We start from the raw sequence: 17,418 nt of genomic DNA, 5'->3' as shown, positions 1-17,418 counted from the left end.
TATTGTTTTGTTTGTTTTGTTTGTTTGTTTTTATTAAAAAGAGAAATAAACGTTGAAGGGTTCAGTTCATGAGGGGTGCAATATCTACACTACACGTGTAAATGGGAAATACAAATTCATAAACATCGAGATAACAATCTAATAGCACAGACAAACCGAACGTGTTATACAGACAGTGTGCTACAGTATTGTGATGTTTTCTCACTATGTGTCGCTGTGAGGAGACTGCAGACCTGACGTTTACCTGAGATTTACCATCAATACACAAATACAACCGCTTTTCATTTAGCATAAAAACAGATTTGTTTTGTTTCATTTTCGAAGAGATCGATTAATATCAGTGAGTTAAAATCTATCTTCAGTGTTTTTCTCTGTTTTGCGTTATTCCGGTGCGACTGTAAACGAGCAGAATCGGACTATAGCTTATTAATAACATCACCTATACCCGATCTTGCATACAGTGAGATTACTGCATTATGAAGAAAACAATACATCTCATTGTTTTATTGTTTGCCGGTAAGTAAATAATTTAATTTATTCACACTTTCGGTTTCATTCTGAACTCGTGGTTCTACATATTTGTCATAGTTTTAACATATTAAACGGCTATTAATCGGGCGGGTTGGCATCTATTTATCTAACCAGAGGTTTACTGCAAATATCAAGGTAAATTTGTGGTTATTTTGCGTTTACTGTTCACTGTTTGAGGCCCTGCACTGTGCAAACCGATCGATTAATAACCTCAAGTATATCGCGAGATCAGATTGTAGGTTCTTGAATAGCTGTGATGTCAGATGCCGCTCCGTCTGCGCAGGTGTGTTTGAAGTCGAACACGCCTAATGATTTGGCAATTTTAAAATCTAATGTTACTGTCAGTTAGATTTTTTAAATGTATACATAATATCTTGTATTTCTTTCTTTCATCTTGTGATAAAAATGTTATATTGCTTGTTTATTTGTTATTCTCTATAATAATACAAATAATTAATTTATTTGCATGCAGATTTAAATATCTATCTCTATCTTGATTATTTATTTGTATTGTTGATCCCAATGTGTCTTTCTGTTTTCATATTTATTTTAAGTTGGTTTTAAAGGGATAGTTCACTTTAAAATGAAAATTCTGTCATCATTTACTCCTCCTCATGTTGTTCTAAACCTGTATGATTTTTTTATGATGAAAACAAAAAAATATATTTTAAGAAATGATGGTAAACACACAGCAGTAAGTGACCATAGACTTCCATAGTAGGAAAAAATATTTTAAAGTATTGTGATAAATGACTAAGAAAATATTTTGATAAATGAAGGTTAGCACACAGTTGACAGTACCCATTAAATTCCATCATATTTTTTATTCCTACTATGGAAGTCTATGGTCACTTACTGCTGTGTTTACCATAATTTCTCAAAATATCTTCTTTTGTGTTCATTAGAAAAAAGAAATTCATACAGGTTTAGAACAACATGAGGATGAGTAAATTATGACAGGATTTTCATTTTAAAGTGAACTATCCATTTGAAGAATTTTGATGGACTTATATTTAAAGGGGACATTTCACAAGACTTTTTTAAAGATGTTTTAAAAAAACTCTTTGGTGTCCCCAAGAGTATGTATGTGAAGTTTCAGTTTGAAATACCACATAGATAATGTTAAAATTGCTACTTTGTATGTGTGTGCAAAAATGTGCCATTTTTGGGTGTGTCCTTTTAAAGGATTAGTCCATTTTCTTAAAAAAAAAAGAAAAAAATATATATATATAATTTACTCACCACCATGTCATCCAAAATGTTGATGTCTTTCTTTATATAAACTTTATTACAGGCTCTAGGCCCAACATCAAGACAAACAACATAACAGAAGGAATAAATACATAAACACATAAAAACATACTTTGATTCATGAGAGTCCTAACATGCACCCATACCAATGTTTCCACAAATATGATTGATATCTAACCGAGCTGGGGCTTGTGAGCATCATTATAATACATTTTTGAGACTCATCAAGTCTTGACATGAACTTAAACAATAGGTTCCTCAAGAGAGCCTGTAAAGTGCTTAGCCCTGAAGTCCCAAAGAGCTTACTTGGGTGATTCTCACGAATCTTGGGTGATTCTCACGCATGAAAATGTAAAAATTGCTTAAATTTACTTTTTTTCCCACCAGACATTGAAAAACAAAGTCCGGAGTGAATGGGAACATTAATTTTAACACTTTTACTTATCATTTAACACTTTTTGTAACATAATTTAAAATATTAGTCCTAAAAAATCTCATTACCGCAACAGTCAGAAAACATCAACACTGACATATTTTCAAAATGACATGACAAACCTGAAAGAACATAATTTGGAAATTCTGCACATGCATTTAAAATCAAAGTATTATGCTTCTATTAATTAAATTAACATTTAATAAGCATCTGTTGCGGTAATGATAATCAAAATGTCGTGTAAGCATTCTGACAAGACAATATTTCAAATTAACTGTAAAAAAATGATCTTACCTAGTAGCCATCTTGAAGTAACTGGTCCATGTGCTTGGTCACTCAAAATCAAACTTTATTAAAATTCTGTATGTGTGCTTAAACTGTTCTCAAAAAGTGTTGCGGAGGATGAGAACATCAGGCATGGACACATCTTTTTCCTAATTTTTCTTCATTATTATTATACATGAATATTTAGTAAATATTTTTTTCTGTCATCTAAAGTAGTCTAGCAAAACATCCATTTATTTTTTTCTAAATATTTTTGTGTTCATTTGATTAAATTACAACATAACGCATGTTCAAACACAGCCGGACACATTGCGGTAATGAGAATTTCAGCAGAAAATGAGATAAAATTGACAAATTATAAATTCTTATGTTGAAATCACACATTGTGCAAGGTAGAACACAGTATTGTGTTAATTCTGATGCTTTTTAATATTACTATATTACACATTTTATAGCTAAAATCATTAGTGCCGTGGTGTTTCAATGGTTTCGTGAGAATCACCCACTTGCACTGCTACTCCTGGGCTTTTTCAGCAGTTTCCTCAGGCATTATATGCCACCTGAAGTTTGCGCATGGTCTTCTTTTTGTAGTTGACCCACAATGGGGCGAAACAAGCTCACTTTCACATCATCAGAACAGTGATGGAATTTTCCGGACTAACATGTTTGCTTGAACATACAACATTCGTCTGTGCCTATACATATCTGCATCATCTTCCATCCTGTCAGTGATGATGTGCCCAAGATATTTCATACAGCTGCTGGAGACTAACAGTGCTGTGGACATACATCAGATTGTTTAACAGAGTGTTCCCTATCAGACAACCTGTCTTACACTTCACCAACTGTTTCGACAGGCTGTCCATGTATAGTTTGAACAGGATAAAATTGCAGCACAAAAGTGCCTTCAGGCCACAACAGCTCTGGATTATACATTTCACACACTTCTTTGCACTCTGCAGTTATTTTAAATGAACTGAAAGGCTTTGTAAAGTTTCTATCTTTTGACGAGTTACATCATGCCCAGGTTTATCTTTCATGTAACTAGACAAAGTCTCAGAGTTTAAATCAGGTGAGAATTTTGTTGCAAATACACTCACCAGCTTAGATTTATTGACTTGGATGTCTCCAGCAGTACCAGCGCCAACAATGCGACCAGTTTTCTTCCCTTTGGGAGGATGCAGACCTGGCCTTAACTGGAGCATTCTTGGGGACCTTTTTCCAACGGCTGTTGCTCGTCTTGTCCTGAACCAAGTACCAGGGTGGGCTGCCACGGCACTCCACATGACATGAGGGTCTCCCTTTGCGGTGCTGATTGGCCAGTCCAGACCTTTCTCGCTGGTCTTGCCCTCCATGCCAACTTGGGTCTTCTCACAGACCTGTGGAGTAGACGATCTCTGACTTGTTACAGGCTTGTTGGTTTGGAAAATAGGCCCTCTCTCCAGATTTAGTCTGGGCTGCTCAAAAGCACCCATATGTTGATTTATGTCAGCGGTGATAATCCGCAGATCGTTACAGGTGTTTGTCTGCAAAGACACAGCCTGTTTCATGTTGGTAATATCTGCACCTAGTTGTTCAATCTTCCCAAGCAAACGGAAACATCAAGGCTGTTAAAAGTCACAGGTGGTAGTTCATCAAGATGGTGAGAAACAAACCGAGGAACATTTTCACCAGCTTCATCGAGAAGCCAAAGACAATTCCTAACATTCTTTGAATCTTTTTGCGGCCTAGTATGTGCCACAAGCTTGCGAGTAGTACCTTGGAGTTTGTCATCCATTCTGATCCAAAATTATCCACAGCCATCAAAACAATCTCGTCCTGTTTCACAGTTTTGATCTTAATAGAAAGAAAGTCATCTTCCACAACCATTTTCCCTGTATCTGTGCGGTAGATTTCAGGCTTTGTTCGAATTTTACTTCTGCCTGCAGCATCTGCACATGCAGCTGCGGCCATTTTGTTAAAATCTTTGTTCAGTCGAGAAGAAATTTGTTTTTTTGAGGAAAACATTCCAGGATTTTTCTCATTTTAATTGACTTTAATGGACCCCAACATTGAACAGTTTAAATGCAATTTAAAATTGCAGTTTCAAAGGACTCTAAACGATCTCAAATGAGGCATAAGGGTCTTATCTAGCGAAACGATTGTCATTTTTGGCAAGAAAAATAAAAAATATGCACTTTTAAACCACAACATCTCATCTTTCTCCGGCTGTGTGACGAGCCAGCGTGACCTCACGTAATTGCGTAATGACATGGAAAGGTCACGTGTTATGAAACGCACATTTGCGGACCATTTTAAACAATAAACTGACACAAAGACATTAATTAGTATCATTCCACATACAACAACGTCGGAACGGTCCTCTTTCTCCACACTTGTAAACTCTGGGGCGTAGTTTCGTTACGTCATCTGTGACCTCTTGACGTGATGACGCAATTACGTGAGGTCGCGCTGGTGCGTCACAGGACCAGAGGAAGAAGAAAAGTTGTGGTTTAAAAGTGCATATTTTGTATTTTTCTTGCCAAAAATGACTATCGTTTCGCTAGATAAGATCCTTATGCCTCGTTTGAGATCGTTTATAGTCCTTTGAAACTGCAATTTTAAACTGCATTAAAACTGTTACGTATTGGGGCCCATATTAAAGTCCATTAAAACGAGAAAAATCCTGGAATGTTTCCTCAAAAAACATAATTTCTTCTCGACTGAACAAAGAAAGACATCAACATTTTGAATGACATGGTGGTGAGTAAATTATCTGGATTTTTTTAAGAAAATTGACTAATCATTTAAATGCAAATGAGCTGATGATAAAGCAAACACTGATCGCCATAATGGAGGTTCGTTGAAATTGAAACTCAATTATGCTGTCAATTATTTTCTCTCTCTCTCTCTCTCTCTCTCTCTCTCTCTCTCTCTCTCTCTCTCTCTCTCTCTCTCTCTCTCTCTCTCTCTCTCTCTCTCTCTCTCTCTCTCTCTCTCTCTCTGCACTAAATGGCAGTGTCGATGGTGCAGATTAAGGAGTGGCATTATTATAAGAAGATCCCTGTTTGACATCACAAGGGAAGCCAAATTTCAATGACTTATTTTTTCCTGCATCAGTGGTATATAAAAACCTTACATAATGAACTGTATTGTTTTTATTACCTCAGAGGCGTTTTTATCTACAAACAACACAGGTGTCCTTACATGGAAGTCGCCATTTTGCACCGCCATGTTTCTACAGTAGCCCTAAATGGACAAACTATAGTGCGTTTTGTCACCACTGTATTTTGTCTTAGACGACAACAGGTTTGTCCTGTGGCTATTGTAGCTTCTCTATGCGTTTTGGTGAATGGTAGACTATGCCGTTGGTTGCAATATCACATCTAGATTTCACTAAAATCTACACACTGCGCCTTTAAAAAAAAACATTTTTGATAAATAGAAATTCTATCAGATTTTAATGGAGTAGCAGTGTTTGTGTCTGCAGGTGTATTTGGTGTTGATACTGATGAAGCGAAGATGATGTCAGTGATGGAGGGAGATTCAGTCACTTTAAACCCGTGTGTTAAAAAAAACATCCAGAAAGAGGATAAGATACGGTGGAAATTTGGAGCCACGCGTGTTGCCGAGAAGGAAATGGATAAAGAGCCCTCGGTTGGCATCACTCTATATGATGGTGATGATGGGATATTCAGAAAGAGATTGCATGTGGATCCTCAGACTGGATCTCTCACCATCAAAAACATCAGGACCAACCACTCAGGACTTTATGAAGCTGAGCTGACCTACAAAGATAAAACAATCAGAAAACTCTTCAATGTCACTGTTATTGGTGAGCATGTTTCTTAACTATTTAAAAACTAAATATGAAAAAGATTTCTATTGTGACAACTTAGCCCCATATAATGTGACAACATGCCCCAATGTAGGTCAGCGGTCATATGAGCTGTATTCTTTATCAAGGATTATAAAAGTTTATACAGAAATATAATAAAAACTGAAGCCCCAGTCTCTTCCACATGAGTATCGTGTTGAACTGTGTCTGTCTGTACCGCAGGTGTGTTTGATCCATATTCATATCAACTGAAGTCAGTGTCAGTGATGGAGGGAACATCTGTCCAACTTAAAACTTATGTTACGGTGAAAAAAAATGATCTGATGCTGTGGAAGTTTGGAAATTCCCGGAAACAATGCTCGTACAATTCGATCCATCACTACCCGTGTCTCAGCGATCTCACTGATATAGCCAAACTGGACAGAGAAACTCAAGAGATCTCACTAGATAATGGTGAAGATCAGCTATTCACTGATAATCTCTCGCTGGACAAGCAGACTGGAGATCTGACCATCAGAAATACCAGAACTCAACACACCGGATATTATGTTCTACAGATCAGCGGAAACAATGATACTCGCTACAGGGGATTCAGTGTTACTGTCAGTGGTGAGTATATTCATCTAATTATTATATATGGTACTTTATATTAAATTAAATATAATAAATGTACAGCCTTTATTTATGACAAATATCATCAGAATATTGTTTTATTTCCATTTTCATCATCTCAGTCAGATCATGTATCTGTAAAATGCAGTTCTTATGTGTTAAAAATAATAATTTTGTTAATAATTATATTAATATTAACAGTGATCGTTCATTCTTGTTATTTAGGTATATGTTAAGACATATGGTTAAATATAAGATCTTCATTATAAATCACTTTAAAACTCAAATTAAATAGATTGAAGCCTCTGGCCATCATTACATAATACATTTTATTATATATAAACCTCTGGTGATGATGAACTTTCATTAATCAAAACAGGAAATTCTAGACATATGAAACACTGACATCTGCTGGTGAGATTTTGCCATTACAAGTGCAGATATCAACCTGAGATATCATTTAACAATTATTGTACATTTATTTTCAAGTTATGTTGCTGTTTATTAAACAAATATAAATGTATTATATAAAGGTGTAAGTTTTTCTTAATCAAAAGTTTATCTTTACTGTATTTGATCTGTTATGAGTATCTTATGGCTTCAGTATTATAATGTGTGTTTGTTTTAACAGGTACAGAATCACAGCAGTGTTTACAGAATACACTCACAATAGTTTCCCACGTGTTTGCATTGAGTTTTCCAGTTGCAGTTGCAGTTGCAGTTGCTTTAATCTGTTACTACAAGAAGAGTAAGTAACAGTTTATGTTTTACTGATCATACTGGTTATACATCCTGCATACTGTAGGCCTACTGTATGTGAATATTGTGTAACGTTTCATGTCAATAAAAATACATTTTAACTTAAAGAATGTATACAAGATAGAAAACTTTATTTATTATTAACACAATAAACTGCAAAAAAATGACTTTCTTACTTAGTATTTTTGTCTTGTTTTCAGTAAAAATATCAAAAAAAATCTTACATTAAGATTTATTTTCTTGATGAGCAAAATGACTTAGGAAGATAAGTCCAGTTTTTAGACAAAAAATATAAACTTTAAGTAAATTAGTGCTTAAAACAAGCAAAACAAATCTGCCAATGGAAAAACTTTTTTCATCGACACTTAATTCAAGAAATTTTTTCTTATTCCACTGGCAGTTTTTTTCTAATTTTAAGGCACAAATTTGCTTAAATTTGATATCTTTGTCTAAAAACTAGACTTATTTTCCTAGGTAATTTTGCTCATTAGGAAAATACATCATGATTTAAGAATTTTTTTAGATATTTCTACTGAAAACAAGACTCAATTACTAAGTAAAAAAAGCATTTTTTTGCAGTATAGCATATCCTCTTGTTTTAGGAAAGTTCATGTTTGATTAAACGTCCGTATAGGCTTGACATATTGACTCTTTCCGGCTAAAACATAAAACTAAGAGTACAGAATCTCCTGACCAAAACACAGGTGAAGATAGCATGTGTAATTATCTGCATTGCATATGTTAAATAAAAATAATGTGATCATCAACATTAAACAACATATAAATCAACACTGCCTAATGTTACTGAATGAAATGTCAACACATGATGAGCAATAATTTTAGGACTGTGAAGCTTCTCCATCTGTGTTTTGATCATCGATCTGAATCTGATGGTCTTTAACAAAAACATGATTTTATCAGGCTTTTGCTCAAGATTTTATTTATTATGAAACTTAACCATATTCAAGGTTTGATTGAAAAAAAAATGCATAAAGCTAGAAAAAAATATCCTTTTGATATATTGCACGTTCAGATAATCATATAACAAAGTATTAAGGGCCAGTACATTTTTGTGAAAATTATCAAAAACACTGGTGGTGGTTGGCAACTTAAAAAAAATCCTTGTGGGAAAGAGTTAATATATTATTATACAACATACTACTTAGTAACTACTTGTAATATATACTTGTAATATTCTCATATTGTTATGCCTCAATTAGCTAGTTATAGATTAAAAGTTGTTTTTTAAGGTGCACAGATGGCTTGCTGCTGTGTTTAATAAAAGATGATTTTAAAATAAAAATCTGTTTGGTCAACTATACTCTTCTGAATCTTCCCTAGGAGCATCTTCGCTAACCACCAGTGATGGTGCTGCAGCAGGTGAGTTTTCATCTATCCCAGATTAATATATTTATATGGATAACCTGTGCCTTTTTGTGAGATCTTTTTATCATTATTATTATTATTTCTATGTATTTCTTTCATCCTCTACAGGTCAACAGCTAGTGCCTAAATCTACTGATCCTGTTTCTTCCATGTCTGATTAAACCTCAGCAGATGTGGAAGGTAAGTAAATAGCATAGCAGCCTTTGTATTTGCTCAGTTTACTGTAGAATATCCTGTGATTAATATTTCTAATTATAATTTTAATGTATTTTTCTTATAGGTCATTTGACTTCTGTGGTCACTGGGATTGATGTAACACCTACTCCAAAATGCAATTTCCAGCCTACACCATGAATCAGCAGGTCCTCCAGTTGATCCAGCCGAGCTACATTTTAGTACACCACATTTAGTATGCCACAACATCTGACCACTCTTGTGGGTTTGCTACTATTAGAAATTAAAAACTGTAGAAAGGTAAAAACATGCCTGGCAGATATTATGATTTATACCACGGGTCTGTTGAATGCTGTATTCTGATTGGTTGAGAAATGTTTTGTGGGTCTTTTTCAGTAAACCGCACACCTAACTTGTCAAATGTATTACAAATAGGCACCAGAGCAATGTTTGTGGTAACCGTGGTATAAGCCGAATAATTGACTCCGGTCCTTTGAATTATTGGAAAATAATGCACACCTGCAGTGTAATGGCACAACGCAAGGGTGTGCATTATTTTCTTATAATTCAACGGCCCGTCGTCAATTATTTCTTACATAAGGAACACAGCTACAAATTATAAAATTCATAATGAGTGTGTTAGATTTATAGTGTGCAAATTATCAAGCATTGACAATAGTCAATCAATCGTATTGGAAGCACCCATGACCCCCAAATAAAATTCTGCTTAGTGCCCCATAAAGGCTTGGGCCGGCCCTGATTACAAGACAATTACATTCATACACACACTGCATAGTGATTCTGCTGTTTTCTTATAGATCCCACACAACCCAGACTGAATGAGGGACAAAGTCAGACTCAAAGTCTTCCTCTGTTGAGCCATTAAGGATTAAACTTAAATATGGGGGCTGATTAACATCCGACATTTAAAGCAAATTTCAAACATATACAATATACGCTTAGCTTTCATGTGCCTCATGTTTGTATTTTTTATTATAAAAATGTAGCTCTTGATTGATAAATAAATGAGAATGTACATATTATATACAGTACTGTAAGATGCATTTCTGTAAATATTCTCTATACTTTATAAGCTATGATTAATGTGAATGTAAGGTCAGTACACAATGTGTTTGTGTGAGACAGATGAAAAACAGATGCTGTACTAAACCTCATGTTGAAGATTGTGACGATCCTTCAGACTGTATGTACAGAAAACAGAGTTTAAGTCAAGTTGAATACAAGTCTGTATAATACTGCTGTTCTATAGGCTCTTACTGGACATGCTTTGCTTATTTCTATACACAACATTCATGTGAACAAGTCAAACATTAATAAACACTGCCTTAAGAAGTCAGTTTAGTGTCTTTGTGTTGATTTATTTGTATTAATTTTGACCAGACAGTGTGTTTTTAATAACTACTTAAATATTTAGAAAATGACTGTCATGCATTCAAGACTACAGTATAAAGAGAAGGAATTTGTAGCTACTCCAAATCAGTCACTTATAACCACTTACAAGTGTGAATTAATGTCTTATATGTGACAATGGCTATCTTGAGATTTTGATAAGGTTGATGCTTTTAAAACCAGTAACTTCCTGATGAAGAACTTTCTGTGTCCCACTGAAACTCTTCAAAACTCTAAATGCAGTAATTATTCTCGTAACACAGTCTATGGCTTAAATTAAATTTTAACCGTTGAGAATGCATAGTAGCACGGATCCAATGAGAATGCATTGGATCCGTGCACTTCTTTTCAAAGTGAAAGTTAATCAAACATGAAAAACATAAAAGCACTGGACAATAGCTTATAATTTGTTATATTATTTAATTATATTATTTATTATTTGTTTTCTATTACTGACCATTTACTTACTAATGTCAGTCTACTTCATTTTGTTTTACTATACACATATTTTGAGGCACCATGAAGTTGAACTAAAATGTATTTTTAACATACTATGTCTGTATTTAAAAAAATATATTTCATTATAACTTGAAGTACACTTGAACCCACTTTTAAGCATTTTTAAATATACTTTAAAGTATACTAATGGTATGTTAAAATAATATTCCAAATGTATTCCCAGGTGAAACAAGTTCACTAAAATACACTATTTAAGTACACTTTCCACATTATACTAAAAGTGCTCTATTTTCACACACTAATTTTGAACTTAGTATACTAAAAAGTAGTATTAAGTACTTTTTAAGATGAACTTAAAACCATCTTAGTGTACTCAACTGTGCTTTTTTGAGACACCATGAAGTTGAACTAAAATGTAATTTAAACATACTAGGTCTGTATTTAAAAAATATCTTTAATTACAACTTGAACCCACCTTTAAACATTTACGAATCTACTTTAAAATATACTAGTAGTATGTTAAAATAATATACCAAATGTATTCCCAGGTGAAAAAGTTCACTAAAATACACTTTAAGTTCACAACCTTAAGGTACCAAAAGCTCTTTATTTTCGTGCAGTAAATTGTGCTTAATATACTAAAAAGTAGTATTTAGTACTTGTTAAGACAAACTTAAGACAATCTAAGTGTACTCAACTGTGCTATTTTCTAAAATTGTATTCAGTTACAAATTGAAGCACATTTGAACCCACCTTTTAAACATTTATAAATGTAATTTAATAATTTCAGATATAATAATATTACATAAATAATATAGCATACAAAATGAAATAATAATATATTGCCCACACATTTGTATACATAAAATAAATCATTTCTAATGTACTGTATGTGACATTTGAATTACAGTCAAGTTTACTATTAGAATGTTATACATGTACTATTTTACCTGCATGTTTGCCACCAAAACATGTTTTAACTCATACTAAAATGATACCTATTCTGTATGCATACATACGAACCGGTTTCTTCCATCATTAACAACTAATTAAATGTTAAAGAAACAACTAAGTATGTATTTACTGCTATTGAAATGATTTTACAATATAAAACAAAGATCAGGGAAATGCAATGAGCTACTTTTATCAAATTGTGGAACATTAATACATCAATATGAAAAGTACACTATGAATATGCAACCATTGAATAATTATATAATCATAATGATGTAATTCTCTAAACAAAAAGTTACTGGACAAATGCAGAAGTGCATTTGAACTTACTCGAGATAAACCTACAAATGGCTGAACCAAAACACAGAGCAGTTTAAATGTCACGTTTAAGTGGAGGGTCACTTCTTCTTGCCATTCAGACACTGAAGACTTAATCACAAGGTCTGTGAAAAGGAAACAGAATATATACAAAATTAACCAATAATTAATGAACATATGCATTAGAATTTTGTTAACTTCTCAGTTTACCTTTTAAAGCTTTGACTGTGTCCTCATCAAGCTTGACATGAGTGTCCGTTTGATCCGTCGCTACATGGCACTCTACAAGTTACATTGAACAAAGGGTTATAGGAGGCTTAACTCACTGACACTGATATAATGCAACCTGTGTGTATTACAGGATATTCTTTACTTTGATAATTGTGTTTTATTTTAACCAAGGGCATTTTCCATTGACATGTCTATTGTGGTCTTGCTTACAAGAAAAGTTCACCTCTGTTTAAGGAGATTTAAGGAAATCAGAAGTCATGCCAATGGACTCTATGCACGCTTAACTTCCACAATTGACTCAAGGCTGCACTTAAGTTTCTGATGCGGGAGATTTAAAGCAGAATCGCAAAAATTACTTGTTTGCTGGATTTACCCAAATTTACAACCTATGATGTGTGAAGAATTGTCCAGATGTGCAAACTGAGAAAGGTTGCAAGTTTTATGTGTTGTCTTATCTCTGTAATCATTAAGATATATTCAGCTAGCCTGTACTAGCAGTGCTTACATTGTGCTGTTTTTTACAATTCGTCCAGCAGGCTAATCACGTTAGTAATATATTATTGTCTTTGTAATGTTGTCTAAAAGTGTCCGGTCCAACATCCAATAGGAAAATTCAACTGCAGTACAGGGCTCAAAATTAACTTTTTTATGGTGCTCTCAACTTTAAAGAGTTAGGAGCACCAGCAAAAATTTTGGCGCATCCATCCAAAAATTAAAAAGCACCACACCTACAATATATATGTTAATAGATTTATTTTATTAAAATAAAATGCAACCACCAGGCTTTACATATCCTATGGCCAGCATTTAAAATTTGGTCTTTTATTTTTTTTTTTTTACTGCATAGATTCCTAAATTAATACCCAACTGCTTTTGAAATAGTATAGCAATAATAATTTACCAATTACAGATCAGGTAAAATGATTAAGATTACAATAGAAAATCTAGCAAACACGCAAAACACTGATTAATTGGGACATTTACAAAAGTGACCTTAATATAGAAGGCTTAATATAGAAGGCTAATATTGGTATTGATAACTGCATTACCAGGATGCTATTACTACTAAATATGTTTTAAAAAAATATATTTTTTTATAAAAACATACCATCAACATTGTCGTGTTCCACATCAACATGGGCCACAAGGATGTTTGTCGGATGTCCATTCACCAGCGCATGCGCACATACACTATCAAACACTCTTTGACAGACAGGTCGGTGTCTCCATCAATAATGAACACATTTGTCATGACACTACTAGTGTTTTTGGCACTTTCGCCATGTTTAAGCAAGGTCTGTCGCTTAAAATGTTTTGATTCCGCCACCAACGCCGTTTTACAGGATTTACAGTAAGCAAAGTAAGTTACATCGAGCCATTTTCATAGAGGAGACACTCGAAATCTTTAAGCCACTCTCTCGGTGCGTCTCATTTTCGCGCTTCACGTACCAACGTAGCACGGCAACAAGGAATGACTGACGCTCATATTAGCCAATCTGCGGTCTTCATTAAACGTAAGAACTTAATGGTGAAATTTGATTGGTTATGTAAAGTTGGAGAGAACACTGAACATGGGACAGCAGCACGCAGCATCACAATCTAAATCAAGTCGCACCACAACAAAATGGGCAGTCGCAGAAATGCTCCCAAATATATTTTAAGATCGCACAGATTAAATTTCGGTCGCATATGCGACCAAAATATTCGCAATTTCGAGCCCTGCCAGTAGCCACCGTTCAACCTGAAGAGGGCAGCACTCAGACGTTTTTACAACATATATTGTAGTATTGAAACACTTTATATCCAAATGTCAAAAAACTTACACTAATAAAGCATCATTCTTACAGATCATTAACTAAAAAAGTTGGTTTAGGGTTTAGTTACTCTTTAAACATTAGCATTAGAAAAACGTAAAAGTTATCTAAATGTTATACAAATGTAGAACTAAAAACTTACCACCAAGAATAAGTATTTTTACGGGCTGTATCTTTATCTGTTCATCTCTACTTCGACTTATTAGATATTCTCGGCTCTGATTGGTCAATTTGAATGCCGCTGTGCTAAAAAAAGACAGGCTGTTATGATTTCTGAAATACAACAAGAGAAATGAAATGCCTAACTTTACTCACAAACAAACATACACGCTTTAAGAAGCTGGGTTTAAATTAAGACATACTGTAATACTAAAAGTTCTACTTATTTAATAGTTCACTAAAAATAAAAAGCAAAAATCTGTCATCACTTAACTTACCCTCATGTTCTCTCATTAATCTTGAAACAAAAACCGATGTACTTTAATGAAATCCAAGAAACGTATATTTCCCCTAGATGACAGATCCACTTGATAACCTACTTAAAAACTGCTCACATTTCAAAAAGTTAATTGCAACAGCAATAAAAAACATCGCCAAGTAATCCATGTGAATCGCGTTGTTTCAGCCAAGTCCTCTGATGATCACTATATATAATTTAACAGTTTTAGTTTCAACTTTTAATCCACATTTACCAACGATCACGCACGTTGCCCTTACAAAAAAATCCTGCAGGATTCCTGTAGGATTTTGGTCCTATGTGCAGGAATCCTGTAGGACAGAACAAAAATCCTGCAGGACAGGGCACATTCCTGCAGGAGTCCTGTAGGTCTGTTCACATACTTGTCCTGTAGGACTGTGTAATGTCCTGCAGGAATGAAGAATTCCTGCAGGTTTTATCATATAGGGGAGAGTGGGGTAAAGTGAGACATCGGGTAAAGTGAGACACCCCCTGTATCTAGGCAACGGAACACATTTGTGGTCCTATGACCATTATGTTTTTAAGCCCCTCAAATTTCCCCTTGGCCATGAAGGACAGGACCTCATGCTGCTGTGGTTAACATGTTTTTTTCACAAAAATATATTTTTTGCTTGTAAAAGTAAATTTTCTTGCTGTCAACTTAATCAACTGTTGTGCCAAAGCAAATTGATTCAGGTAGAAAAACTTATATCACACATGTTTATGAACTACCAACATATAAAACCTTGTGTTGATGCTAGCTGAAGATTAGCCTGAATTTCCAAGAGAGAGAGTTTTTTTCCAAAATGTGGTGGTGGGGTAAAGTGAGACAAATGATGTGGGGTAAAGTGAGACACGAGGCACAAGTTCAGTTTAGTCTAAAACATATTTTAATGTAATATTACATTACATATGTTTTATTTTTAATGTTATAAACATTGCAGAAAAACCATTATGCCTAGTCAATACACCAGGAAGACAGCCTGGGGAAAAACACCCCTTGAGGAGATGGAGAGTGCAGCTGCTTAGGTCAAGGAAGGAAAGAATTCTCTAATGCTATGTACACACCAAACGCGAGGCATCATGGTACTGTGGGTTCACACCAGACACAAGTTCAACAATTTGCGCAAGTAGATTACATACAAAGTCAATGCAAAGACGCAATCAGACACGTCCTCGCATGTGGCGATGCGAATGACGTGATATGGGTGGCGCGTTTTCCACGAAAACACGCGCTATTCGCCGCAAACATGTCTTCGCCCAATTTGAAAATATTCAACTTGAGCGAAAAATTCCATTACACAATGTTAAATCCTGCGAGTAATCTAGATCAAGTAACGCAATGCCCCGCATTTGGTGTGTACGTAGCATTATTCACTCTAGATTACTCACGGGATTTAACATTGTGTCATGCAAATTTTTCGTTCGAGATAAATATTTTCAACTTGGGCGAAGACATGTTTGAGGTGAATAGTGCGTGTTTTCGCGGCAAATGCTCCGCTCATATGGCGTCATTCGCATCGCCCCAGGCGAGGATGCGTCTGATCGTGTCTTTGCATTAACTTTGAATGTAATCTACTTGCACAAATCGTTGAACTCACGTCTGGTGTGAACCCACAGTAAGAGCAGCTGCAAGGGATAGAAATATTGATAGATGGTTCTGAATGTCTTTTGCGCTGACCCGCAGACACTAGCTGGCTCTAAGGGTCCTTTGTTCTGACCCCCAGACTGCGTTCTAATCTAACTGGTTCTATATGTCATTTGAATGTTAATTAAAAAAAATTGAATTGTCGGAGCCAATGGTCTACAGTGGGCAGCGCTCCGACATGTGGTGCTTTCACACTTTCTGGGAGTTCGATTCCCGGCTCGTGGTCATTTGCCGATCTTATACCCTTCTCTCCTCCCTGTACTTTCCTGTCCTCTCCAAAACTCACTGTTAAATAAAGGCAAAAACTGGCCAAAAAATATAACTTTTGAATTATGTTATGTTGTATTTGATTTTGGTTCAGAGTTACTGTACTTTCAAGTGTTTAGAAAAATAATGTTCTTAATTGACCAATCCCCTTGATTCTGTTACTAGTCCAACATTAGTTCTGGAATGTGTGGTTGTCAAGCTAGCCGTCAGGATTTTATCTGTTACAATATGTGCTGTTATGGTAGTTTCAGAGTGTAAAAAGTAAGTGGATCAGTTTACCCCGAGCTGGTTCACTTTACCCCCTTGATTTTTCTGGTCTGTCTCAGTTTACCCCTAAGCTGGGGTAAAGTGAGACACAAGACCACTTTTTTTAAAACAATCATATTTTCACTGCTCTTCATCCTGAATACATTCTGGTAATTTCCATAGCTAGGAAACATCCTGAATTAATGGGAAATGTGTAAATTTGACTGATATATCATTTTAGCTCGCTTAGAGGGGAGCAAATGTAAAAAATGTCTCACTTTACCCCACTCTCCCCTACCTACAGGAATCCTGTAGGTATGTCTGCAGACATGTCTGTAGGACTGTTAAATGCCCTGCAGGAATTAT

At 34.9% G+C, this 17,418-nt stretch overlaps 1 protein-coding gene and 1 long non-coding RNA gene across 5 annotated transcripts in view; both read left to right on the top strand.

Moving 5' to 3' along the window:
- LOC135721127 (uncharacterized) overlaps nucleotides 1-17,418 on the top strand; it is a 192,112-nt gene that overhangs the window by 146,347 nt on the left and 28,347 nt on the right. The gene's annotated exons all lie outside the window — the stretch shown is intronic.
- On the top strand, nucleotides 164-10,605 carry LOC135721119 (uncharacterized). Of its 4 annotated transcripts, none has more exons than XM_073813562.1 (8): nucleotides 165-516; nucleotides 5,513-5,788; nucleotides 5,955-6,314; nucleotides 6,540-6,926; nucleotides 7,561-7,677; nucleotides 9,030-9,068; nucleotides 9,183-9,254; nucleotides 9,355-10,605. In XM_073813562.1, the coding sequence occupies exons 3-7, from the start codon at nucleotides 6,002-6,004 to the stop codon at nucleotides 9,233-9,235; spliced, it is 909 nt and encodes a 302-aa protein (XP_073669663.1). In that variant the 5' UTR covers nucleotides 165-516; nucleotides 5,513-5,788; nucleotides 5,955-6,001; the 3' UTR covers nucleotides 9,236-9,254; nucleotides 9,355-10,605. The 4 variants fall into 4 exon arrangements, with proteins under 4 accessions (XP_065099348.1, XP_065099347.1, XP_073669663.1 ...); XM_065243278.2 differs by having other exon boundaries at nucleotides 5,499-5,788; XM_065243276.2 differs by lacking the exon at nucleotides 5,513-5,788 and having other exon boundaries at nucleotides 164-516; nucleotides 5,970-6,314.

This window comes from Paramisgurnus dabryanus, chromosome 24 (assembly GCF_030506205.2).
Source record: "Paramisgurnus dabryanus chromosome 24, PD_genome_1.1, whole genome shotgun sequence".
NCBI lineage: Eukaryota > Metazoa > Chordata > Actinopteri > Cypriniformes > Cobitidae > Paramisgurnus > Paramisgurnus dabryanus.
The sequence above is the reverse complement of the archived record's forward strand: the minus strand, read 5'-3'. Positions and strand labels throughout refer to the sequence as shown.